Below are 26,062 nucleotides of genomic sequence, written 5' to 3' on the forward strand. Positions count from 1 at the left end.
CCCGCCTACAATTACCGCCAAAAAAAAAAAAATACCCGACCTCACGGCCGGCGCCCCGACATAAAGGCATTTTTCTCGCCCGCCATTAATTTACCCGCACGGAGAAAACCGGGAATAAATTGCTATCGTGCGGTTTTGTGTCGGCGGGCGGAGAGTCTCCCCTCACAGAGCAGCAGCCGCCCCTGTGTCGTCGCCATGAGTAAGATGGCCGCCGTGCAGGAGGAGGCGGTGGCGGAGGAGAGCTGAGCTCACGGCGGGAGCAGGTAATGGAGAGGATGAGCGCTGAGGACGGCGGCCTGTCACCCCCTCCCCTCCCCCGGGCCTGGCTCCTGCGGCCTGTGTGTGCTGTGAGGCCGCCATGACCGGGGACAGGCCCGAGCCTCCCCTGGAGTGCGCACAATGAGAGGATGACGAGCCTGTGGGGCCTGCGGACAGACGGGGCCACCATGTCCTGAGAAGGACCTGCTGCTCCCAGCTGTGCCCGTGTGTCATGGGGGGCAGTAGTGTGCTGCCGGAATGGAGGGTACTGCAGTGTACTGTGGTGGCATGTAACAGACATGTTGGCTGCTATTGCAGTGTAACAGGCTATATAATAATGGGATCTACAGATATTCGGCTTAGGCTAGAAGGACGCTCTCACACCGGCGTTTACGTGCCGCGTATTACATGTGCGTTAAATCGTACGGCGCATGTCTGGTTTTATCGTGTATTCCACGCACCGCATCGCCCATTGGAATGTGTGCGGTAAAAAAAAACGCAGTCCGTACGCAATTATGTTTTAGGGTTAAACAGATGATGCGGAAATACGCTCACCGCTATGAAGCATATCTGCGCAAGAGTAGGTCAAAATTCTGTAAAATTTTTTTTTTTTTTTTAACCGTTTAAATCGCACGCAGTGACAAAAAAAGTTTTTGTTTTTTTTAACGTTTTCTGGCCTTGATTTTTCATGCAAAACCTGACAATCCCGTTCGCCCTTATTGCGTATTTTTACCGCAGGTTTCTACGCCAATGGGGGGGGGGCGTTATAATCGTCATTAGCCCGGCTGCGTTGTTACTGCGCAAGAATATTCAGTGAAACGCTGGCGAACGTGCAAAAAGGCAGCCGCTCTGCCCGCAGTGAACCGCCGCATAGAAAGCGTTTTTGCGAGCGCCTGTGTGGGCGTGGCCTCGGGTGCGTTCGCACGCGGTGGATTTGGTCTGTTTTCTGCACGGCGTTCTCTGTAGATTGGACCGTGGATCCGCAGCAGATCTCGCCCTTTTGATAGAAGTCTGCATGCCGATCCGCATCCCGGATTCTGAACGCACGCTGTGGTCGTATTTACGTGGCGGGGTGATTTTCTGCGTAATGGGTTAATTCACAGCGGCGTATTTTTCACGCGAATTTGGTTTGCGTTTAAAAGAAAAAGCAACAAGTCCTGCCGAACGGGCGCGCGTATTTACGCACGAAGTCAACGGGGTTCCGTGCGTTTATTTTATTTACGAGTATTAATACGCTGTCAGTAAGACGAAAGGCGGCTACGGATTGTGGCCCACGATTACGCTGCGCATTCACGGACTGAAATGCATCCTAAGGCTGCAAAACTCGCGTGACGTTTGTGTTGTGAGATGCAAAAATCCCGCGCGAATATGAACCCTGTGCTTTTGAATGAAGTCCTCTACACCCGCGATGTCCTTTCCGTGATTTCAATCAGACCGTTCGTGCCTCGCGTGCCGTGTGATTCGCGGTTTCTCGTTGAGGTCAGTGGGAAACTCTTCCGCTGCTGTAACGCGCCTGAAGCTCCTGTGAGAGGAGTGGAGCGTCGTGGATGTGATACGGTTGCCTGGAGAACGCGTGTTCACGGCCGGATACTGCGCTCATCCGCATCTAAGTAGCTTAAGGCTGGGTTCACACGGGGTGGACTCCCGGCGGAAATCTCGTGGTTTGGCCGCAGCGAAAAGCCGCAAGGAGAGAAGCGCTGCTTCAAAACCCGCGCACTTAGCCGCTGGTTTTGAAGCGGCCTGGCCGCTCGCTCTTCCGCTGTGGCCGGCGCGTCCATAGAGCAGAACGCGGCCAGAGTGGAAGAAGAAGAAAAAAAATTAACATGCTACGGCCGGCGAATCCGCGCCGGCTTCGCCGCGGCGGATTCGCCGTCCCGTGTGGACGAGATTTCTGACAAATCTCATCCACATGACCGGCTAATTCCGAGATTAGTGACCGCAGGCGGATTTGCCGTCGCGAAATTCCAAACGGAATTTCCGCGGCAAAAGCCCTGTGTGAACCCAGGCTTATCATAGCCATTCTCCGTTTGCGGGATTCAAATCGCGGCCTGACAGCTCTCCCCTGCGGTGGAATATCGCAGCGATATTCCGTCACGGACGGGGGGGCTAAGGGTGCGTTCACGCCCTCGCCACTACAATTTACATTGAGAGGATGAAATCTGCTGCAGATCACCAACATGTGAGCGCACCTTAAGGCCGGCTTCACACGTGGGAGCACAATTGCGCACACCTTAGCTCAAAGTTTTAGCGCTCTGAACGAGGCTTTTTTGTGTGTGACTCGGCGTATTTCGCGGTACTTTTTATGCCTATAGGGCATATCGGTTCCAGATGTATTCGTTTTCAAACACAATTACGCAGCGTTTCCCGCATCTCCTTGCGTATTCTGCTCGTATTTGCGCACCCCAATTGACTTCTATGACCACTTAGGCCGAATGCACACGGGCAGATTTGCATTGCGGAATCCGAAATCGGTGCCAGCGTCCGCTTCCGGACTCCTCAGCAAATACTGGCCATAGCGGAACGTGATTTCATTTACATGAGCGGAAATCGCATGCGGAGGAGGAATCGCAGCATGCCGTCCGAACCGCAGCCCTTCCGCAATCGTCATTGCCTAAAGGTCACGGGATCCGCATCATTGCCTAGCGACGGCAGGCACATACGCATACAGATAAGACAGGTACGTGTAGTCACCGGCCGCACAGGGTCACACATGCGGATTCTGACCTGGTCATGTGCATTCGGCCGTATGCAGAAAGGTAGAGCGTGTTCTATCTTTTTTTGTGCACAGCAGAAATGTGCGCGCAGAATTCGTGCATGTGAAGGAACCTATTGAAATCAATGGGTTCTATTGACTGCGTATTGCGTGCGCCAATTGTCCGTGTGAAGTCGGCCTTAGGGAATGTCCACAATGGGATTCGCTGCAAAATCTGCTTGCAGTACGGCACCCTTTGGCATGGACGTCACCCCTCACTTCAACAGGTGGATTCGGTACCGAAAAAACTTCACTGCTGTAAAGCTAACATCACACTGGCGAGCGCGTTATGAGCCGTGAATCCCGCCCACATATTGCGCTCCCCACCATGTAAAATCCCCACGGATGCAAGGTGTTTTTCATGTCAGGGAAGAAACAACCCCCCTGCCGCTGACTGTTTACAACGAGAGACCCCGCATCGCGTCGTGTGTACCTAGCGCATGGTGCGATGCCGCTGGCCCCGTTGAAAAGAATCGGCGCTGCGAGATGATGCGGGAAGATTGAACATGCTGCGATTTGTCTCCCGCATCGCGGTGCTGTGCAGGAAAGCATCACTTGTGTATACGACCTCATTCAAAAGAATGGGGTTCATATTCGTGCATCTCGCTACGCGCAAATCTCACACGATTTCTTTCACCCGTGTGAAGCCGGCCTAATTGACATTAAATTCGGCACCGCATGTCCATTTCCGCAGCCGAAGAACGAGGGGGACTTTTGAGAAGGTTTATAAGCCAGTGTCCTGACTTAGAAAAGTCGCAATTTGACACAGGGGCCGCTTGCGCACAAATTACGCAGCCTTCTGCATCAGTCCCACCACATTTTTTTTAAGTGGGTGGGACTTGTCAGGAGGGGGCATGACGTCCCTGGACAAACAGATTTATGTATAATTTACGCCGGAAACTAGCGTAAATTATACCAGAAATGTCCGCCTGGTCGGGCGCAGCTGCTGGGATGCGCTGAATACACGAATATTACTAAATTTCCCCAAAGATTTTTAAAAACCGGATTCACTTTGCTGCAACTGTAAATGGCGCGGTTTTCCTTGTAGAGATTGTGCGCGGCGTACTGCCCAAGGTACACATACCGGGGTCAGACGTAGTGAATATTCTGCACTATTGGTCTGGATTTTGACCCGGATCCAATGCAGACTTCACCGCGCCAATTAAAGGATGAAATCTGCTGCGGATTTGCACCAAATGGTGCAGATTTTGATCTGCAGCTCAGAATATGCTGTGGGTTGTGGTGCGGATCTGGGGTGTCCGCACTTCAATTATCATCTGCGGATTTGACTTGTGGATGCCATGTGCGGAAAAGAAATGGCGACCTAATACAATAATGCCTAAATACTATACGTACTTCTAGCCCACCTTCTATCTACAGTGCAAGCCACGTGGCGGGGATATAAAACGTCTCCTTCGCGTGGTGCAGATATCTTCCATTTCTAAGCCCGCAGCAGGCCTGTTTAGGCTGTGGGAGAAGTTCCACAGCTGCTCTGCAAGTGAAAAACACGTCCGATTCTACAACGATTAAGTGCGAATTTGGCAAACGCAGAATCGTGGTTGTTGCAGCATTTCTGCAGCGATTCCACATGTGAGAGATGGCCTAATTTACCATAATACAGTATAGGTTGGGTGATTCCCTGCCGTAGGACCTCCTATTTATCATCCCTGCGTGCTCCATGTTGATGAATACAATGCATACTGCCCCACTAATAGTGAACCCGCCCTGAGGAGTAGGATCCTTTATAATATGGTAACCTAGCCGATCGTGGCTCTGATGACCTGAACTAACCGCATCCGAAGGCCCTACAGTATGTTGCTCTTAGTTGAGGTGACCAGTCCGCGGTAGTCATTATACGGGCAGAGATATGTGCCCATGTTACACCCTATTTAGTTTCCTGCTTCTCCATTCCATCTCCATAGGTTTGTGATTTTTCACAGCACGCACCTAGACAACATGTGATCTGCCGTGCCCAGACGTATGTGGGGATGAAAAAGGTTGAGTATAGCTTTATGCCTATGGACCCTTCCTTTGTGTCGCATCGCACGAAAATGTGGTTTTTTCATGTGGTGCGATGCAACTGTCAAAGCCCTAAAATAAGGCCTATGTGCATCCTAAAAAAATTGTACATCACCTCTCGGGCACGGTCATCCCCGAAGCTCCAGGACACTTTTCTGTAGACAGCAGGCAGCCCTTCCTGGATTGGATGATTAAAATCCCCGCCTCCAGGAAGGATTGGCTATGATTGGCTGAGCCAGGGTGCTCAAGAACCAATCAGAGCCAGCACTCGATGAACCAATCACAGTCATTCATTCATTCATTCATTCATTCAGTGAATGACTGTAATTGGATCGAGCGCTGGTTCTGATTGGCTGAGCCAGCGCTTGAGAACCAATCAGAACCAGCACTTCCTGGAGGCAGGGATTTTAATCCTCCAATCCAGGAAGGGCTGCCTGAAGACATCAAACAAGTGCCTGGGACCTGCGGAGAAGAAGCCTGATAGGTGATGTTTTTGGTGTTTTTTTTTTAGGCACATAGGGTTTATTTTTGGGGTAGAGCTTATATTCCAAGCCCCCTGAAAATCCCAGTAAAAGACCGCTACAAATTTGTGATATCGCTGCAAGAAACCGCAGTGGTATCGCACAGAACGCACATGCGATGTCGCTGCGATTTTTCTCGCCGGGGATATCTGTCGCCCGAGTAAAAGAGGCCCAAGTCCTCGCAAAAGAGTGGAGTTCATATTTGTGCGCCTCGTGATGCCTAAAACCTGCTGCGGCTCCTTGCCCGTGTGGGGTCGGCCGTCGGGTTGCTCTGCTGCAGCAGTGATTTCCTCTTCTCGGTGATCTGAGGGTCCCGGTGGTTGGAAGTGGTCTGATTACTAGATGATGGCGAGCATTGAGCTCCCCCTCTCTCTGAAAGATTTCTGCAGCAGCTAGGGCAGTATACAGTCATACCTTCTAATATACACTGTAGCTGCTTCAGAACCTCTTTCATTCTGTTATATTCCTCTGTCCAGTGGGTGCACACCTGCAGAGACACTCTCTAAAAAGCACTTGCGGTAATGAAAATAAGAACCAGGTTATGGTAAAGTTGTTTAGTGCAGGGGGCACTGCATGTGGCCCACAATGCCATTCTGCGCTGCCACAATCATCTGAACACATATCTGTGTGGCTGATCACATGTCGGGGTGAAGAGGCGTGACACATAGGACAACAGGGAAGGACAAGTACTAAGGCCGCTCATCACCAGACGGTGCTTTTACAATGCTCCCATTAATTTCAATGGGGCTTTGCAGACCAGCACTTTTTAATGCACCTCTTCATCCATCACAAAGATGGGATGCGTTAAAAAACGCAGTGGCATGCGTTCAAAATCGCACTGTTTTTGTGAACATTAGGGATGAGCGAGCGTACTCGGAAAAGCACTACTCGCTCGAGTAATTTGCTTTATCCGAGTATCGCTGTGCTCGTCCCTGAAGATTCGGGTGCCGGCACGGAGCGGGGAGCTGCAGGGGAGAGCGGGGAGGAACGGAGGTAAGATCTTTCTCTCCCTCTCTCCCGCCCGCTCTCCCCTGCTCCCCGCTGCGACTCACCTGTCAGCCGCAGCGGCACCCGAATCTTCAGACCCGAGCACAGCGATACTCGGATAAAGCAAATTACTCGAGCGAGTAGTGCTTTTCCGAGTACGCTCGCTCATCTCTAGTGAACACCTGTGAGAGTGGCCTACAGGTGTATCCTGTCTGGGACCACTATAATAAACTCCGTTTAGTCCAATAATGAGTTAGAGACGTTGTATATACAGGCAGCTCCCTCCATTGTAGCTTGTGTGAAATCCCAGGCCGTTACCTGCACATCCATCATCTGTGATGGAGAGGGCCACAAGCATTGTTGTCTCCTCTCTGGAGTGCTGATTTGGGGGAAGGTAAACCCCCATGTTACCAGTAGAAGGAAGTCCTAGAAGTGGAACTTCGATTTACTTATGATACATCATAAATGCCTCAGAGGGAAATACCCTTGTGGCCCTTGAAAGTGGTTTTGTTTGGCAATGTGGCCCTCAGACCAGAACAAGTGGTGCACCCCTGCTTTAGTGACTTTTCCTTGATTATTGTTTTTTGTGTATAGTTCTGGCGTGTAGATAAGCAGTGGGATGGAGTTCTCTGTTTCTTCACCAGATGGCGCTGTTTTGTTAGCTTTGAGTATTTTTGGACAGTATAACCATCAGACAGGAGCGCTCGCTGTGGGGTGCCGCTCGCCGGCTGTACACAAACGGATGTTTAATTCGGAATCTACGGTCAGCATCCGCACGGAGGATCTGCAGAAAATGCAGTTCAAAGCATGCTATGTAAAGTCGCCTTTTCCTTCACACGGAAATGAATTGCGATTTCTGCGAGGAAAAATTGCAGCATGCTCTATTTTGGTGTGGACTCCGTTCAGACGGCTGTCATTGAAGTCAATTGAAGCCGTCCGACCTGCAGCCCATCCACAATTGACATTGCGGTTAGGCCACGGCTACCCACGTCATCGCCTGGCAATGGCGCAGAAAAAAAAGCTGCTGGAATCTGGTGCTGGAACGCACATGCAGAATCCGTATCTGCGGTGTGCAGGCGGCCTTAGTCTATTGCTGGGGAGGGGCTGCAGCGGTGCTGGTGTCTATGTATAAATCAGAGTTTGCTGACAAGTAACATTAAATGATGTGCAGTCTAAGGGCTCATTCACTTGGCTGTATGCGTAAAACACTGCGTGTATTACGCAGCATTTTACCACTGTGTGATCCGGTGTATTTCTGCGTCTGGCAGCGAATTTGGACATGACCGTATCTCTCACACAATGTGATGCGCGGTTTTCCTGGTTTCATCTTTTTTTCTTTCTAAATCTGTCATTTAGTGAAGGTGCGTATAGGGGCTGCACATGTGTAATTGCGTATGTGCAAGCTTTTATATGTCCCCATAAAAAACAATAGAGCGGTACATAATACTGATGAAATAGAACATGCAGCTTTTTCTTTTTTTTTTTTTTCTTTTTTTTTAACCACACGTAATATGAAAAGAAAAAACCCCGGTGTGACTGGGACATGGGAAAATCAATGTATTTGTGTTGCTGCGATGTACCACGCATGACATGCACGTAATAGCCAATTCAAATACGTTTTGTGTGAATGCGCCCTAAGGTGGGGTTCACGCTGGGTGGATTTGCCACAGAGTCTCCATGCAAATCCTCCACATGGAAATTCTGCCACATTTACGATAGCACCAAAGTACCGTAGATACATTTTGAAAATCTCGTCCACCAGCTGCAGAAATAACCCGCACCGCACCAAACCCGTGCCGAATTCGTTTCCACTGCGCGATACACCTCTTCTCAATGAAAGCAGCCATTGTAGTCAATAGATGCATGAAAAAAACGCATGCGTGCGCCACGCGAGTGTATTTGTTTGGTTTTTTTTCACGCATCCAAGGGGGGATTTTTGAGTGTGTAATTTTTTTTTTTCTTTAAACACAAACCTTTGGTCCATGGAAAAAACTAATGTTTGACTGTATTCATTTTGAGTCTGAATTCTGTTAGTTGCAAACTCATACGGAACTTGTAGATTTCTCACCAATTTGTATATGACCCAGCTGTATACGCTAGCTGGAAGTATGGAAGCCACCAAGTAGGTTTTTACTACACCCATTTTGTCCGTATGACATGAATATGTGCAGACACATCTGTGCCTTGTACTCTAGGACCTGTGTATATACCTCAAGAAACACATTCCATGTACCTGGGTGATACTTGAAACACCCCCTCCTTTACTGTACACCACAGTGTAGGATCATAGCCTTGCGGGTATTCTGCTATAAATTGCTTACTTGGCTTAGAAACAGTAAAGTACTTACTTTTTACACCTGACATGATTGACAATTCTTCAAAATATGCAAGATTGCATGTCGCAGCGCGTACTTGAATACGTTTTTGCTTGTTCGATAAACTTTAGAACTTGATTTAACCAAAAATAACTTTTGTGACTAGTAGTTTAGAATGCTTCGATACGGTTTCCCCAAACATAAGATATGGGCTTATATTAATTTTTGCCCCCAAAGAGGTGCTAGGGCTTATTTTCGGGGAATATCTTATTTTACTTACTCGAGAGGCTCGGTCCAGGTCCTTCCCGCTGCTCTCCAGAGCCCCAACGCGTCCTTGGCTTCTCACACAGGATCACTTCCTGGTTATGAAGTGATGGCCGTAATTGGTTTTTCCAGCGCTGCATTGTTTGGCGGAGCCATGGGTCTCGGAGGACCAATCACAGCCATTGCTTTGTGAAGGTGGGATTTATGATTTCATAAATCCTACTTCCACGAAGCGTTGGCTGTGATTGGCTGAGCAGTGCTCGAAGGTCCAATCATAGCCATTGCTTCGTGGAGGCGGGATTTATGAACTTACCAAGCAGCTGCTCGGCCAATTCATAAATCCTGCCTCCTCGAAGCGAATGTCTGGTTCTTTGAGCGTTGCTCAGCCAGTTACTCACTTGTGGAGGCAGGATTTATGTTTCTCATAACCAGAAAGTAATCTTGTGTAGGTGGCTGAGGACTGCGGAAACCTCGCCGGGGAGCAGCGGGAAGAACCTCAACCGAGCCTGCTGGATAATGTATGCCTATTGACATGGTATATAGAATTGCCTCATTCAATTAGACCACAGCATCTGAAGGCCAGAAACTGGCAATGTTTCACATACAAAGGCTGCTTTTATATCGACGAAGGGACAGGGTTTCCATTTTTCTTCTTGATTCGGGGAGAAGGAAAGGGTAATCCCCATAGCCGAACAGATCTCTCTGATGATGGTGCCGAAACGGACCTCCTTGGCAATAATCTGGTCCGTTCAGTTTTCACTCAGCTGCCCGGCACTTTACCGGAAGAAGCGGCTCTGCATGCAGCACTTTTTCTTCCAGTATTTTGTGACGGACCCCCCAGCGCCGATGTGAGAGCAGCCTTATATCACAAGGTTTTCTAAAGTAAAGCTTGTTCAAATTACAATAACAGTCTTGTCTCATCTCTTATTTTTTTTTTTTTTCTTCTCCCCCCCAGACTTTCATCATGAACCTAACTTGATACTACTGTACTACAGCAATTTCATCATATGCTCAAGAAAAGTCATCTTTAAGGCGCTGTTTTTGGACATCAGAAGACCTTACTGAAGGTGTCTCATTAGTTTCACACTTGAAATTTTATTTTTAAGTTCCTAACACGTTCTTTCGCATTATGGCAAGTAAACGTAAAACTAAAACCCCTTGCATGGTGCTTGCAAGTGAGCACGATCCTGATCTTGAAGTCAACTCCGATGGGGAGGAATGTCCACCTCCAGCTCCGCCTACTACCATGGAGCAACCGGTGCCAGAAGGCACAGTACCCGAGAGCATATCAAGCGAAGAAGATGCGCCAGAACCCAACGATTCAGACAATCAGCAAAGTAAAACTGTAGAAGGTGGTTACGAATGTAAATATTGTTCCTTTCAAACAACTGATCTAAATATGTTTACCTTTCATGTGGATTCTGAGCATCCCAACGTTGTGTTAAATTCTTCGTATTTTTGCGTGGAGTGTAACTTTCTCACAAAACGGTATGATTCACTTTCTGAGCACAATACGAAATATCATCCCGGAGAGGAGAACTTTAAGTTAACTATGGTTAAGCGTAACAATCAGTCAATATTTGAACAGACTGTTAACGATCTAACATTCGATGGGAGTTTTGTCCAAGAAGAAAACCAGGAACAATCGGAATCAAACTCTTCTGCAATATCCATCAGTAAGACCCCAATAATGAAAATAATGAAGGAAAAGTCTGAGAAGAAGCGAATCAGTTTACAGCAAAATGCATCTGAAGATGGCACTGAAGAAAACGACTTGATAACGGAGAATGAGGCCAAGCCAAAACCGCAAGACAACCGCGATTCAAAGCCGGCTACAGTTGTTTCAGACCCTGTGAAAACAAATACAATTGTGACAAGTGCCCAAGAACTACAAAGTACGGTTATCACTCCTGCTAGCGTTCTACAACCAGGAGTGGCACAAGTGATTACGACTGTACAGGCACAGCAAAACATTCTCTCGAAGGTCTTAATCCCCCTCAATAGCATTCCTACGTACAATGCTGCCTTAGACAGCAACCCTCTTTTGTTGACTAACTACAACAAGTTTCCGTACCCAACAGTTTCAGAGATAACTCTTCTCGCTTCACAAACTAAATGCACAGAGGAACAAATTAAAATCTGGTTTTCTGCACAACGACTAAAGCACGGCGTTAGCTGGACACCTGAAGAAGTAGAGGACGCTCGAAGAAAGCAATTTAATGGCACGGTACACACCGTCCCACAGACAATTACCGTTTTCCCAGCTCAGATTTCTTCAGCTGCCAATGGTTTGCCTTCCATTTTACAGACGTGCCAAATAGTTGGCCAACCTAGCCTTGTACTCGCCCAAGTTGGAGGAGGCAGCGCAATACCCGTGACAACACCAATAGCGTTGACTGTGGCCGGTGTCCCAACGAATGCCCAATTCCATGCAAGCCATTTTCCTCAAACCCAAGTGTTGTCAGAAGCAAAGCGAGTTGCTGCTATTCCGAGCGCACAGCTTCCCAAGCAGGAGCTTAACATGATAACGGATGTATTTGGTATGCGCTCCAAGAAAACTAAAGAGCAGTTGAACGCCCTCAAAATTAGCTATCTAAAGAACCCATTTCCAAGTAATAGCGAAATTGACCGCTTAATAAGGTTTACGGGATTGACGAAAGGCGAAATCAAGAAATGGTTTAGCGATACAAGATACAACCAAAGAAATTCCAAGGGGAGCCACGGTATCCATTTTCCAAGTGACCCCAGTGGAACTATTATTATTGATTCTAGTGATGAAACAACCGAAATCCCAACTCCTCCTGTCATAACGCCACAACGAAGGGTAAACTGGAAAGCCTTCCCAGATTTTACCCCACAGAGATTCAAAGAAAAGACAGTGGAACAATTGCAAATTCTTGAAGAAAGTTTCCACAGAAACAATGTCCCGACAGATGAAGAATTAAGCAAGCTAAGGGTTCTTAGCAAACTCACAAGACGAGAAATTGATGCTTGGTTTGCTGAAAGAAGGCGATCAGGTGGCATAAAGGATGAACCTGGAGCTTTTAACGAGGAAGAAGGAATTAAGGAAGAAATGGACCCTGAAAATGCCTATGTAAAAGCTGGGGCAGCTCTTGCTAGTAGACTAGGGAAAAAGACCCCAGAGCAATTACGCGTGCTTAAGAACTTCTTTGTTGCTAATCAGTGGCCTTCAGCAGAGGACTATGATAAATTGGCGATTGAGACCGGTCTTGCAAGAAGTGATGTCGTCGGGTGGTTTGGAGACACCAGATATGGTGCTAAAAATCATCATCTGAAGTGGTACTACCAATATCAAGTGAACGGCAACCTCTCCCCGAACGCCGTCAACGGTCAGGGCTTTGTACGGAAGAGAGGACGAGGCAGACCTAGGGGTAGAGGAAGAGGGAGACCTAGAGGTCGCCCTAAAGGCTCACGCAAAACAATTACCTGGGAAAAACCACCACCTCCAGTAAAACCCAAAACTGGGAAAGCGGTACTTAAAGACTACTACTTAATGCACAAATATCTTAACGAGGAAGACTTAGACGAATTGGTTGCAAAATCTCAAATAGGGTATGAGCAGGTGAGGGAATGGTTTACAGAACGCCTACAAAGAGAGGATGCCGGTTTGGATCCATTTGAAATTGAGGAGGAAGATGATCTGCTGGATGATCCGGATGAGGAGGAAGAAATCGACACCGATGAGAGCGATACCTGGGAACCACCGAAACATGTTAAGCGGAGACTTTCAAAAATGGAAGACTGACATGTAAGTTAAGTCCTCGCAATTCTAGTGCCGTTCTGCGCTGCGTATTATGGCAGAAAATATTTTACTGCAAGAGTAGTAGACACTTTGAACGGTCTTCCAGCAGACAGAGAGCTTGTTTTTTGCAGGACGAGTTGTATTTTTCAATAGTACTATATAATTTCCTTATAATGTACTGAAAAACTTTTTCAAAAACGTAAAAAAACAAATTCCGCCTTTTTTTTTAATATTTGTTTTTTTTCTTTATTTTCTGGCGCTATCTTCTGACAGCTATAACCTGTTTGTTTTTCCATCAACATAGTTGTGCTACGGCTCATTTTGTGCAGGACGTCCTGTAGTTTCCGTTGGTGCCATTTTTGGAGTACATACGACTTTTTGATCACTTTTTATTATATTTTTTTTTTCTTGGAGATAAGGTGACCAAAAGATGCAATTCTGTCGTTCTTCTTTTTTTTTTTTTTCTGACGACGTTCACCATGCGAAGTCAATAATGTTACTTTAATAGATTGGACTTGTACGGATGCAGAGATACCAAATATGTATTTTTTGTTTTTAGATTATTTTATACATATTTGGGATCGCTGCGTCCGTAAACATCCAATCTATCAAAGTAACACGTTATTTACTCCGCACGATGAATCCTGTCAGGAAAAAACAATAAAGAACGCCAGAAATTCGCTTTTTTTTTTGGTCACCCTGTCTCCAAGAAAAAATGCAATTAAAAATGATCAAAAAGTCTTATTTACTCCAAAATGGTACCAATGCAAACTACAGGACATCCCACAAAACATTAGCCCTCGTACAACTATGTCACCGGAAGAATAAAAAGGCTATAGCATGCAGAAATTAAATGTAACAAAATTAAATATCTTGGCCAATGATTCACTATGGGCAAATTTGACTGCGGATCTCTCCCACGTAAAAATGGGCCGATTTGCTAATTCTATTTTTCTAGTGGACATGAGGCCTTAGAATGTTTTAAAAGTTTTTCAGTACATTTTATGGTATATTAAATGGCACCGTTGAAAAATACAACTCGTCCCGCAAACAAGCCCTCATACAGCGATGTTGATGAATAAATAAAGAAGTTATGATTTCTTAAAAGGGGGTGAGGAAAAAACAAAAATGTGGAAAAAAGGCTTGGTCACTAAGAGATTAAAGGAATCTTATCTACAAGATTACTTGGTTCCTCTTGCTGGGAACAATCATATTTTGCTCTCCTGGCTGACACGGTACCAAACCTTTTTCTTCTTATTCTTTATTCAATTACACGTTTGTCCAGCAGGTGTCGTCCTCTACTATATCTGCACCATCGGACTATTTAGTAAATAGCTTTGTTGTGAGAAATCATGTGACTGGTTCATGTAGTCATTCCAGACATGTACAATAAAACTTTTAGGCCTCATGTCCACGGCACACATGGATTATGAGTGCACAATCCCGCACAGAATCCTACCGCGGCCATGGGACAGTTTCTTACCTCTCCAGATCCAGCGCGGGTCTCCTCTGTGCTGGCCGGAGCTTCTCTCTTCAGTACGACAGATGTGTCCGGGCGGTTCCGGACGAAATGCCTGGCGCATGCGCACTGCATCTTTTTGTTTTCAAATCTCCTGCTTTCCAGCTGGTCAGCTACACATCTGCAGTGTCAGCTTTAGGTGTGCTGCGGATTGGACGGCTTCCATTGACATCAATTAAAGCTGTCTGTGCGAGAATCTGCCAAAAATAAAGCATGCTGCTTTTTTTCTTTTTTTTCGTGCGATCCGCACGCTGAGAAGGATGACGTTTGCAGGTACTTAATTACCTGCGGATGCCGAAAGAATGTCTATGGGCATATTGAACTGCGGATTGTCCGCACGGGTGACCCAAGCGGATTCCACAATCCAATTTTACCCATGGATATGAGATGCCTTAGCAAGAGTGCATTCACATATACCAGTAGCTGATTTCATGTGACTCTTCTGAAGCTAAAAAAAAAAAATCCTCAGCAGACTGCTACAAAATCCATGCTCTGTGACCTGTGCAGTGAGGGGAGGAGGTGAGCTATAGCCATCACCTGTTGTGTTCTCTTTTACTTTAATGATGATGAGGTGACCACAGAGAATTTTTCTCTGTAGAATCGGGGATGTTGGACTATTAGGCCAGGCTCGCACGACCGGGTCGGATTCTGTGTACAGATATCCATAGCGGAAGCCCTGCGAGTAATTGTGAAAATGAACTGCGAATGGTCGCGTATGCTTGCAGTTATCCACACGGAGGAAAACTCACAAGCAGGGAATGACACGAGACCATCACACAGTCGATCACTAAGGCGAAAACGCTCTCTCTGCTGGAATTTCGGCTATTCTACCTCATCTTGCAAGTTGTGAGCAATTACACCGCCCACAAACAATGTTAATTGCGTATGGGCTGCGGATGTAACGGATCCATAGAGATCAATGGAGCCCATCCGCGTGGGAATCCATGCTAAAAATAGAGCATGCCGTGATTTTTTTTTTTTTCTTCAGCTCGCGGAATACGTAATTCGTACTCGCAAGTGAGAAGAAAATTTGGAAAAAACATGGCCTTTCAATGCCCGCATATTACCGCGGACAACGGTCACAGAATACACCATTCAAATCCGATCGCGTGAGACCGGTCACATAACTTGATTAATACGATGGATCGTCTCCTGATCCCGCACTCCCTTTTACGTTTCCGCATTTACTATATACGTCTTCATCCGGCAGATCTGCACAAACCCTCCATAACCTGCCGTCCTGCTGAGTGATGAGTCCTTTGTGTTGTGAGCTTGATGTCTTGTTACCCAAGTAATTACTATGTCATGAACTCTGGTGGGGCGTTCCTGGTAATTTTCAGGGTGTAGCTAGCTCTTGGCTTTTCTAGTAGCTGCGAGGTACTTGTGCAGCAGTTGGCAAGTGCATGTAGTACATTCTTGACTCTTCCCACTAGTAATTAAGATTATAGGGTTCTAATGAGGGAAGATCTCAAAAATCTTCTTGCCTTGTGTACGTGCCTATGATACCTCGGTTACCCTTTGAACTTTTATGGTAATGGGACGGATGAGTAGTTGCACTTTCCCTTCCTATGATCTGGTGTTAAGCAGAATATTGGACCCCGGGGATGTTCCCACATGTTTATAGTAATGCAAGGAATCATGGCTGTATTTCACACATGAGCATGCAAGAAGGACCAAAGGATTTCACCTGCCTTCCTGTATAATATGCAGTGAATACATATGTATCATGCGTATGTTTAACCCTCCCATAGAGTTGCACCAGGCGATGCTGCATTTTTACGGAAGCCACGTATGCATTGAGGCTCCGTTCAGAACCCACAGCGCGATCTGTCAAGAAATCCCAGACAAAATGCTGCTGTTCTATCCAGGAAACTGCAGTAGGACATGGCGGAAGCCGGACGGGCGCCGTTATATATAGTCAGTGGGGCCTCTCTTATTCACGTTCGACTTAGAACAGATCTGGCTCTCCATTTTTCTGCTTCAGTGATGGTGCAAAATGGTGATGTGATGCTAATAAATGTACCTACCACTGAAACTGCCCACAGGAGTACACAGACACTCCTACCGCAGTTACCCATGATGATCACACAGCTCCTGTCACACAGGTATACTAGAGGAGGTCACATCTCCTCATCTTGAGGCTAAATTAACATGGACTCATATCTCGCTCCCCACCATGTGTTTTTTTTTTTTTGTTTTTTTTCTCCTGTGGATGCGAGGTGTTTTTATGTCAAAACAGCCTTGCATCACTTCCGGGGTGTAGCGATTCTCCACCGCTGCTGAACAGAGTTTCTTCCACTGTTTTCAATGGGAGACATCACATCACGCGCACCTATCCTATGGTGCGATACTGCCGACTGCCCCATTGAAAAGTATGGGCGATGCGAGAGCACGCCCAAGATAGAACATGCCGCGATTTGTTTCCTGTATTGCGTTGCTTGAAACCATCACTCATGTTTATGACCCCATTCAAAAGAATTGGGTCCATATTTGTGCGTTTCGCTATACATAAATCTCGCACGATTTTCTTTCCCGTGTGAAGGCAGCCTGACTGTATATTAATGGTCTGTAGCTCATTTAGGGGAATAGAGTAGGTAACCATTAAACTGGCCACCCTGGTATAACCTGAGCTAATGCTATGCTGGTGCATCATGGGATGGATTATTTAAGACTAATTTTACAAGAGGGAGTGCAATATCAGACGGCCCAATGTGTGTCAGTGCTGGGCTATGACGCGGATTCCTGGGATACCTCCGCAGTGCTCACTGCTGTCCGTGCTATATTTTTTTTTTTATCCCCCCGCACCAAGCAGAACATGCAGCGATTCTCCCCGACAAGCAGAAAATCGCAATTGATTTCCCCCGTGGGCAGGGGAGAATCTTTTAACATAGCATGTATATGGACAGCCATTGCTGCAGAATTCACAGCGTGTGTCTGGCCCCGAATTCCACAGCGAAAATTCGTCCGTAGGCATTCGGCCTGAATGTTCTCAATGCTGACAAGTGTATCTGTTGTATGTTGTTGTTAGCAGTTTAGTCGTTCCCGACCCTCGGTAACCCTAAAGGCTCCCTCCCTCCCTGTTTTTCGCTTTTTTTTTTTTTTTTTTTTTTTTTTTTGCACCGCTTCTTTCAGTTCTGTGATACCCATGCCAGTATCAGCTTTGACGGTATCCGCCATCGTGTCCTTTGGCGGCCGTGTTGTCTTTTGCCGCTGATCTGTCCAAGCATTATGTTTTTCTAGCGACTCTGCTCGCGTTACATGGCCAAAATCTGTGAGTCTGAGTCTGGTCGTCTTGCCCTCCACTGATGTATCGGGTCTTTATACGGTTCATAATATACTGATCATGTAATAATCCAGAGTGTTTCAGGTGCTATTGATGCTGGAATGGCCCTTAACCCTGCCAGATGTATGTAATCTGTCATGGCTATTGAAGGGGTTCTCTGGGGCCTTTTACTATTGATGACCTCTCAGAGTAGATCATCCAACAGTTGATCTGTGGGGGTCACCCGATCGGGATCCCTGTTGATCAGTTGATACCCAGCTGAGGCCCACGGACAGTACTGAAAGCTGATGGCGCTGTCCAGTTTGGTAGTGCAGGCGCATCTCCTATTGAATTCAATGTCTAACTTGAATTTTGATCCAGAATCTCAGTTGCTATTGCAAATCTGCAATTTGCACAATTACTGGTGCAAATTTTTACAGCATCTGAATCGCAGAAATTTGTTGTATAGGGTCATTCCGTGTCAAGTGGCCTAATGGTCCGTGCTCGACAAATGTTTACAGAATGTTCATCCACTCCCTGTATGAAGTTCTGCGCAGTTTCAGCTTGGTTGAGGTCACTACAACCGTTTACATAAGTCACTCTTCCATCGCAGGACGTTTCAAAAAGAAATATCCAAGTTTGTGTTGCTTCTGTTCTTGATCTAAGCAAGCTAACCCGCTGAAACTTGGTGCTCGCCGTCAACTTGTGTGAAATCCGAAAACCTTTCAGCCAGGGCTCCCTCAGTGTTGGTTTGGTGGCTAATAAGGCCCAGAATGGCTGGTAAATGTTGTTGCAACAAAATTGTCCGCAAGTTTAGGAACCTTTTAACGTATTAACAAATGGCTTAAACAAGCTGGCAGTTGGCCAGTGAGTCGCACAAGTGACTGCCGGAGCACTGTTACTCTGGCTTCTATTTTGCTTGCATACTTGCTGTTTTATCCCCTACTGAAATTGGTAAAAAATCAAAATTCATTTTTGCTAACCTTTTAAATTCCTGTAATTCAGAAGGACCCTTCCAATTTTCTTACTTTGTGCCATTAGAGCAGGTTGTCCCTGCAGATTCATGTTGGTGTCTTTCCACTTAAGGGGAAAAAATTCAGTTAAAATAGTGTAGTGAAGTTCACACGAGATGTGTTTTAAGTTTATTATTGTATGCCTATATTACATACTGAGGAGCTAGAAATGTTCTAGAATTGTTTGTGGCTTTGTAATTTTGTAAATCCAAGAGATATATAAATACAGATAGTCCCCTACTTGGGAACATTCGAGTTACGAATTTCGCAAGATACGAACTATCTGTCCTGCACAGTATGATGTCATGCTATGGCATTACATCATACTGTACAGGGACCGGACAGGCTTCTATCAAGCCTGATAGAAGCCTGTCCGGTCAGATCGCGGTTGCTAGGCAGCCTGGGGCCTTCTGAAAGGTCCTAGGGCTGTCTATGCAGAGCGCCTATCAAGCCGTGCGCTTGATGGACACTCTGCATAGGCAGCCCTGGGGCCTTTCAGGAGGTCCCCGGCTGCCTAGCAACCACACTGTGTCCAGCGATCTCATCGTGGGACGCTGTACGGGCCCCCTGAACGTCGGGTGCAGGCTGTTTCTTACAGCGGGCACCCGGCAGCAGCAGTTCCGACGAGCCGCGCCGCTCGTCAGAACTGTTAACACTTTAAATACGGCTGTCAGAGCGGTATTTAAAGTGTTAACAGTTCCGACAAGCGGCGCGGCTCGTCGGAACTGCTGCCGCCGGGTGCCCGCTGTAAGAACAGCCGGCACCCGACGTTGTATGGAGCGGGATCCACCCGCGATCCCGCTCCATACAAGTATTTGTTCGACTTGCAAACAAATCGACTTGCAAACAGGATCCTGGAGCGGAACCTGTTCGCAAGTCGGGGACCATCTGTACAACACACACACGGTTTTTATAGCCACTTATCTGCTAAACATCACAGTGTGATTTAGTTTGGGCTCCTGCCCACGGTTGGATATTTGCATAATCCATGGCGGGCGTCCGCACCATGGATCCGCAGCAAAGACTGTCCATAGCATGATATGGGAAATCGATTCTTCCTGCACACTTGTAACCAATTGCAGTTTCCGCAAGCAGAAGAAAAATCACAGCATGCTCCATTTGTCGGCTTCAAGTCAACGAAAGCTGTCTGATCCGTGGCCCTTCCGCAATCACATTGCAGAAAGTTTGCAAAATTCCGTGTCATCGCTAGGCAATGACATGGGAAAAGCAGGACTTAAAAAAACAAACTGTACTGCGTACGTCCAACAGCTCGCCATGCGGGCCATCCGCAGCACAGATGAAAGTGATCAGGCACGTGTGGGCGCTGCGGCTCTGTGCAGGGGGCCTTTAGTAAGGAATTTCTACGCAGCGTATTCCCATACGATTGTGTGAGCCCGGCCTTGTTTGTAAACGTGAGCTTAGAGTTTTCATAACTTTTATTTATACATTGTTTCCTCTTTATTTTTTTTCTCCCTTCAGAAAGAAAAGTAACATCAGCAGAGACGACGACGGTGGTGCGGTGTCCAGTTTACTGTGAAGTGCATGGAGATCCTCTCTCGTGAAAACCACAGAGTCGGGTGGAGGGGCGCTAGCGAGCTCTGCCAGAGTGGAGCAGTCGATCTGCATGCTGTGCCAAAGTAGCCACACTGCAGACAGAGGACTTTATTGTAAATACAGAATAAATGATGTGGGCAGCACATAACTTGTACAATTGAGAAAATTTTAATACATTTTTACTGACTTGTATTTTGTTTGTTCACCTTGTTTCTTCCCTTGTAGACCTTTATTGTGTGGGAGAGAGCAGGCATGAGATAGCAGACAATACATTGACCACTAGTGTTTTTTCTTTTGTTTTTTGTTTTATACTTTTTGCTATATGTGTATAGCATTACTATGCTAGTTAACCCAAGTAGGCTGCTTGTGTACTTTTTGTTTTGTGTTTTTGTATTTTTTTTTAAATTTTTTTTTTTAAATTTTTTTTTGGATGTAAAAGCTTTCTTGGCTTTGAGTGACCAAACTTTGTGGTTGGGTTTTATTTTTGTAAGGAGAGAGCTACATCACATTAAACAGTATCAATCGATTTACTCTGTGATTTAGTATTTTGCAGCTTTTAAATTAACGATTTTGTTCTTTCCTCTTTAGATATCCTCATTATACTGTACAATCTATACCTATACATGACACAGGTAGTGCAAACATGACTAAAGGGTTTTATTTTGTTTTCAGGTGAGAAACTCTATTTTGGTGTTCTTTGTATTTTATCGCTGTCTGTGGGGTTGCCAAGTGTAATTGTTTTGCAGAAAAACATTTAGTTTATTTTTTTTCTTCTAAAATGGCTATGTAATTCGCCGTGGCAAAAATAAAAAAACCTTGCACCTGCCAATAAACGGTGTCTTAGGGCCCGACCACGCTGCCGTTTGCGCCATCCGTTTCACATACAGAGTGCAGAAGTGTGTTCCAGCCTGACCGCTGGTCACCGCACCCGAAGTTGGATCATCATATGCATGTATGATGCCTCGGGTGAAAGGCCCACAGTCAGGCTGGGGGACACTTCTGTACTCCATACCTCAAACAGATGGTGCAGTAGGCATATAGTCGGACACGCACATGTATGTATATTCAGCTTTGTACTTTCTTAAAATTTGACTTTTATTATCTAAAGAGTTGCACAAATTCTAGGTCCATTGTGAGTTCTGCATTTTATATATATATTTTTTTTCCATAAGCACACGTTTTTTTTTTTTTTTTTCCAAAATGTAAAGTCTTGCGCACTTTAGCTGTGTGGGATATATATAACTGTCATTATAAAGCAGATAGAATTGTGAAATTTTCCTTAAATTCTCTTCACTACAATAAGACTTTCGTCAAGAGGTACCTTTTGTTTTTCTTTTGATTTAAGTGACGTATTTAAAGTGCTCAGCAATCTCTAGCAGTCCCTTTGAAACGAATGGAGCAGTAGTGCACATATGCAATCTCCATTCAGGGATGCTGTGGCGCCCTGTTCTCGGGATCTGTTGGGGAAGGGGGCTCCCTGCGGTCGGACCACCTACTGATGAGTAAAGGTCCCTTTACACAGGATAACCGTCGAGTGCGTAAATACCCTGTAGTCCCACCAACCTTCACTCCTGTGCTTTCACACAGGAGCCCTAAGTCATTAAGTGAATGGAGTCGGAGCATGCCAGAGATCTCTTCTATCCACCTCCATTCACAGCAAACAGACAGTTCATAGATTAACGGCTGCCTGTTGACACAGGCCAATAGGTAGGTGGGCTAAGAACCAAGCGACGAGTGAACGATTTGTTGCTTAATAGCCCTAGTCCCGTGTACATGCGGCCACCATCGCCCTGCATTCCCTCCTTCCGGTAATTATTTGGGCGGTGAGCGTCCCATGTAAAGGCACTGTAGACTATTCCCTATCCTGTGGATGGGGGATTACTTTCTTTCATGGGACAACCCTTTAGGATATGCTTTATTGTTCATTGAATGAAAATGTCAGCAGTGCTCTTTCTTAGGAGGATGCGATCACCTGGAGGAAAAATGATCATTTAAGTGCCTTTGCTAAAACAGATATTTAGCAGGAAGCCGCAGCCCACGATCAGGCAGGTTTTACAGTTCTAAATAGTTACGGCTGTCGTCCAATGGAGTTACTGATCCGCTTTAGAAATGCTAGAGATTTATATAAAATGGTACAAAGGAAAAACTTTAAATATTCTTTGGCCGTTTTCTTGCTTTCAGAGCTTCAAAACTGTTTCAGAAAATAATTAAATAAAATGTTTAAAAATGTAAAGTTTGAATATCCATATTTGAACACTTGTCATTTTGGCTCCTGCATTCTGTGTTGATTGGATTTTAATATATCTTTATAGCGCTCTATGCAGGAGATTTTGCTGCTGCTGTTGGCTTTAATATGTACTATACTTTTCACATGTGTCTGATTTACTGAATGCTATACATTGCAGTCTGTAGTCATCAATGCTTAAGCGCCCGACCGTCATCCAGCGATACTCGCTCCTATGCTTTCACACAGCAGGGATGATAACTCAGCGGAGGGGGCCGGAGATCTTCTCCGGCTATCCACCTCAATTCAGAATAAACAGGCAGTAGCTCGTACATGAACCACTACCTGTTTACAAGGGCTGAAAGTCATTCAGTTTTTAGGTGAGCTGAAAATCGAGCAACTCCAATAGGTAAATGATTCTCGCTCACTTGCCCTGTTGGGTCTAGTGTTTTATACGGGTCGGCAGTCAATTGTAATTACTCATTTGAGTCATTACTCGGGCGACTGTCCACCTTTTGTAAAAGTACCCTTACAACATGTGGGTATTCGGAATCCTGCTGGAGCCCATTTGTTTCGCCACAGCATTGACTCTTTAAAGGTTACAGATCTGCTGTTATGCATTTGGAAACTATTGTGACAGTAATTTCCTAATGTTGAGCTCCGAGTCTAGTTCTATTGTTAAGTCTAGTTCTATTAGAATATTTGCTCCACACTAATCAGAAAGGCGTCGTCTGCATGCATTCCTTGTAGGATCGATAGGACATCCCTGAAGCACATCCTGAGCCCTGAACGTAGACCTCCCTCGCAATGTAGACATGGCTAATTGATGCTGATTGATTTCCATCATTTGGACTCAATTGGTTTTCATAATACACCTAAAATTGCCATTAACAGTCATTACATAGTTCAGTCATTACTAATATTTATCATGTGCTCCAGTAGCTCAATCCCCAAATCAACTTTCCAGAAACAAGCTTAAAGGGGTTGTGCCAAGATATAACTTTATCCCCTGTCCACAGGATATCCAGTACTCCCATTTGAAGTAGAGCAGCAGCATACATGTGACATTCACTGCAGGGACTTCTGGGACTCCTGTTCTCTGGATTAGCGAGGGTCTCGGCAGTCTGATTCTGACCAATCAGTTATCCCTTTTCCTGCGGTTGGGGGTCTCTTGATACGTTGGCACAACCCCTTTAAACTGTAACTACAGCTGGACAGCCCCTTTTACATTTAAACTCCTGATGGCTTACATTCAAGATGAGCCATCACGAGATCAGTGGGGCTGCCTAGGACCCCCTTTGGAAGAGCTGTTTGCACTTGTGCACTGAGCTGATTTCTGCAGGAAACAGACAGCCCCACTTCTACCATAGTGGCCAGGTTTGGTATTACAGGCAAAGTTTTCATTCACCTAAATGAGAACTTTTGCATGTATAACACCAAGACTCGCCACTTCAGTGGGAACAGAGTTATTTGCTTCCTGAAGAAATCGGCACAGTACACAAACAGCTCTTCAAAGGGTGCCTGGACAGCAGACTCTCACAGATGTACTGTTGGTGGGTTTTCCTATGGATAGGCCATTAATAATTTATAACTGGACAACCCTTTAAATAAAAAAAAAAACTTCTAATACATCATAGTGGCATGTCAGAACTATTGATTGGTAAGGGTACGGTTACTGAGACCCTCAGCAAATGGGCAGAAGCAGACAGCTTAGCACTATGAACGTTCAACTATTATCAACGAACATTGAACGAACTTTATAGACTTTCTGTGCAGCCTGTATGCAGCTGCAATCATGAACAGAAACCGCCACACGGGCGCAATGCTCTGCGGAGCGCTTCTACTTGTATGTCTTAGCAATATGGGTGATATGTGATTGGGGGGGGGGGTCTCCACATCGGGACTCTACCTTTCATCAATACTTCTGATGTATCACTGCCATCTCGGATGTTTTCTAAAGTTCAGTCACCCTCCTTTAAAGGATCTTCAAGTTTGGTCAACTCCTTAGTAAGGCATGTAGTTGTAATGGAGAGGGGTCCTCTTATCCTGTGCAGTGACTCGCCGCTCCGGTGGACTCTATTCAACCATCTGTTGAAGGGTCACAGCGTAAAACACAAAGATTCGGCCAACCCATATCCGCTTGTAGTTGGGCCGTTCTAGATGCTGCGGTGTGATGGTTTCATCCCAAGCGGAGGTTGCCTGCATGAAACAACCACAGTAACAGTAGATGTATTGGTAGGCTAGATGTTCAACTTCATTCTCTATTATTACCCCCCAAAAATGTCTTTTATCCTACCGGTAGATTTCTTCTGTACACAGATGATACATTTCCTAAACCACTTGTTTTCTTTGAGATTTCCTTCATTGCCAATTTACCTTGTTTCTCAGACTATTTTGTTTATTGGGTGGGAATTGAATGGTTTTTTGGGTTGATTTCCAAATCGTACTACTGTACTGCAGAACTGTATTTAATTACCGAACCCCATTTAGTGAGGTTGTATTTCCTCCCCCACAGTTTAAAAGCCATTTCATTGTTTTGTCACAGTTTTCTTCAGAGAAGAATAAACATATATACTTTGTTTAACGCATTGAGTACTGAGCTTTTATTTGCATCTCTAGTCCTTTGTAAAACCTGTTTGTCCCGAGTGACGAGACTCGGAATTGTTTAATCAGTTTTTGATTAGATCACAGAATAAAGGTACCTTTTACAGAGAAATGACTATTTCCTCTGCTCTTAAGGCCCATTTACACTGGGCGAATGTCAGGCAAGCTATGCCCGACACTTGTCCCCGCACATACTCGCTCTCGTGCTGTTACATAGGACCAAGTATCGCTGGCGCACTCACGGAGCGGCCAACAGGGGGCCGGGGGGGCTGGAGGAGATTTCACTCCTTTGTTCCCTGCCACTCTCTATTCACTTAACACAGCGCCCATTCAGTACTGAACAGCTGCTGTGTTAAGTGAATGGAGAGGGGTGGGAGAGCGAGGAAAGAAACTTCCAGCTGCCCCACCCCCCTGCTGGCTGCCCTGTGAGCGTGCCAGCGATACTTGGTCCTGTGTAACAGCATGGGAGCTAGCACGTGCAGGGGCAAATGTCGGGCATCGTTGGCCTGACATTCGTCCAGTGTAAATGGGCCTTTAAACACGAGTGGTAGTTCAGAGACTGGAGGCAGAGAGTGCCAGAGATCCCGTCCATCTGCCTCCATTCACTGCAAACAGGCAGCCGTTCATAAATAAATGATTGCCTGTTTACACGGGCCAATATTCGCTAGGTTTTTAAATGCACTAAAAACCAAGTGAGTGACAAGTAGCTCAGTGCCCGGTCGGTGGCTGTGTGTGCATGGGACAGCGATTGCCCAGATTCGCTGTTACCAGTGATTTATTCAGGCAATGATATAATCTTTATTTGTATAGCGCCAACATATTCCACAGCGCTTACATAGACAGGGGAATACAGAAAGACAAACATTACAGAACCACGGTTACATAGTAATCAGATGATGGAAACAATAGGGGTGCGGGTCCTGCTCCAACGAGCTTACATTCTACAAGTAATGGGGTGATGCAGAAGGTAAAGGGGCTGGAGATGTGCACTGTATGGCGAGGTGGAG

At 45.9% G+C, this 26,062-nt stretch overlaps 1 protein-coding gene across 2 annotated transcripts; it reads left to right on the forward strand.

Moving 5' to 3' along the window:
- ZHX1 (zinc fingers and homeoboxes 1) lies at positions 1 to 25,035 on the forward strand. 2 transcript variants are annotated; one of them, XM_066578480.1, is made up of 3 exons: positions 4 to 263; positions 10,072 to 12,885; positions 20,153 to 25,035. In XM_066578480.1, the coding sequence occupies exon 2, from the start codon at positions 10,246 to 10,248 to the stop codon at positions 12,880 to 12,882; it is 2,637 nt and encodes an 878-aa protein (XP_066434577.1). In that variant the 5' UTR covers positions 4 to 263; positions 10,072 to 10,245; the 3' UTR covers positions 12,883 to 12,885; positions 20,153 to 25,035. The 2 variants fall into 2 exon arrangements, with proteins under 2 accessions (XP_066434578.1, XP_066434577.1); XM_066578481.1 differs by lacking the exon at positions 20,153 to 25,035 and having other exon boundaries at positions 1 to 263.
- Positions 25,036 to 26,062: the final 1,027 nt, after the last annotated feature.

The sequence above is a fragment of the Eleutherodactylus coqui genome, chromosome 9 (assembly GCF_035609145.1).
Source record: "Eleutherodactylus coqui strain aEleCoq1 chromosome 9, aEleCoq1.hap1, whole genome shotgun sequence".
Taxonomy (NCBI): Eukaryota; Metazoa; Chordata; class Amphibia; order Anura; family Eleutherodactylidae; genus Eleutherodactylus; species Eleutherodactylus coqui.

Bases quoted from the DNA above. Each gene is read 5' to 3' on its own strand.
- ZHX1 (XM_066578481.1), top strand. From the start codon at position 10,246: ATGGCAAGTAAACGTAAAACTAAAACCCCTTGCATGGTGCTTGCAAGT.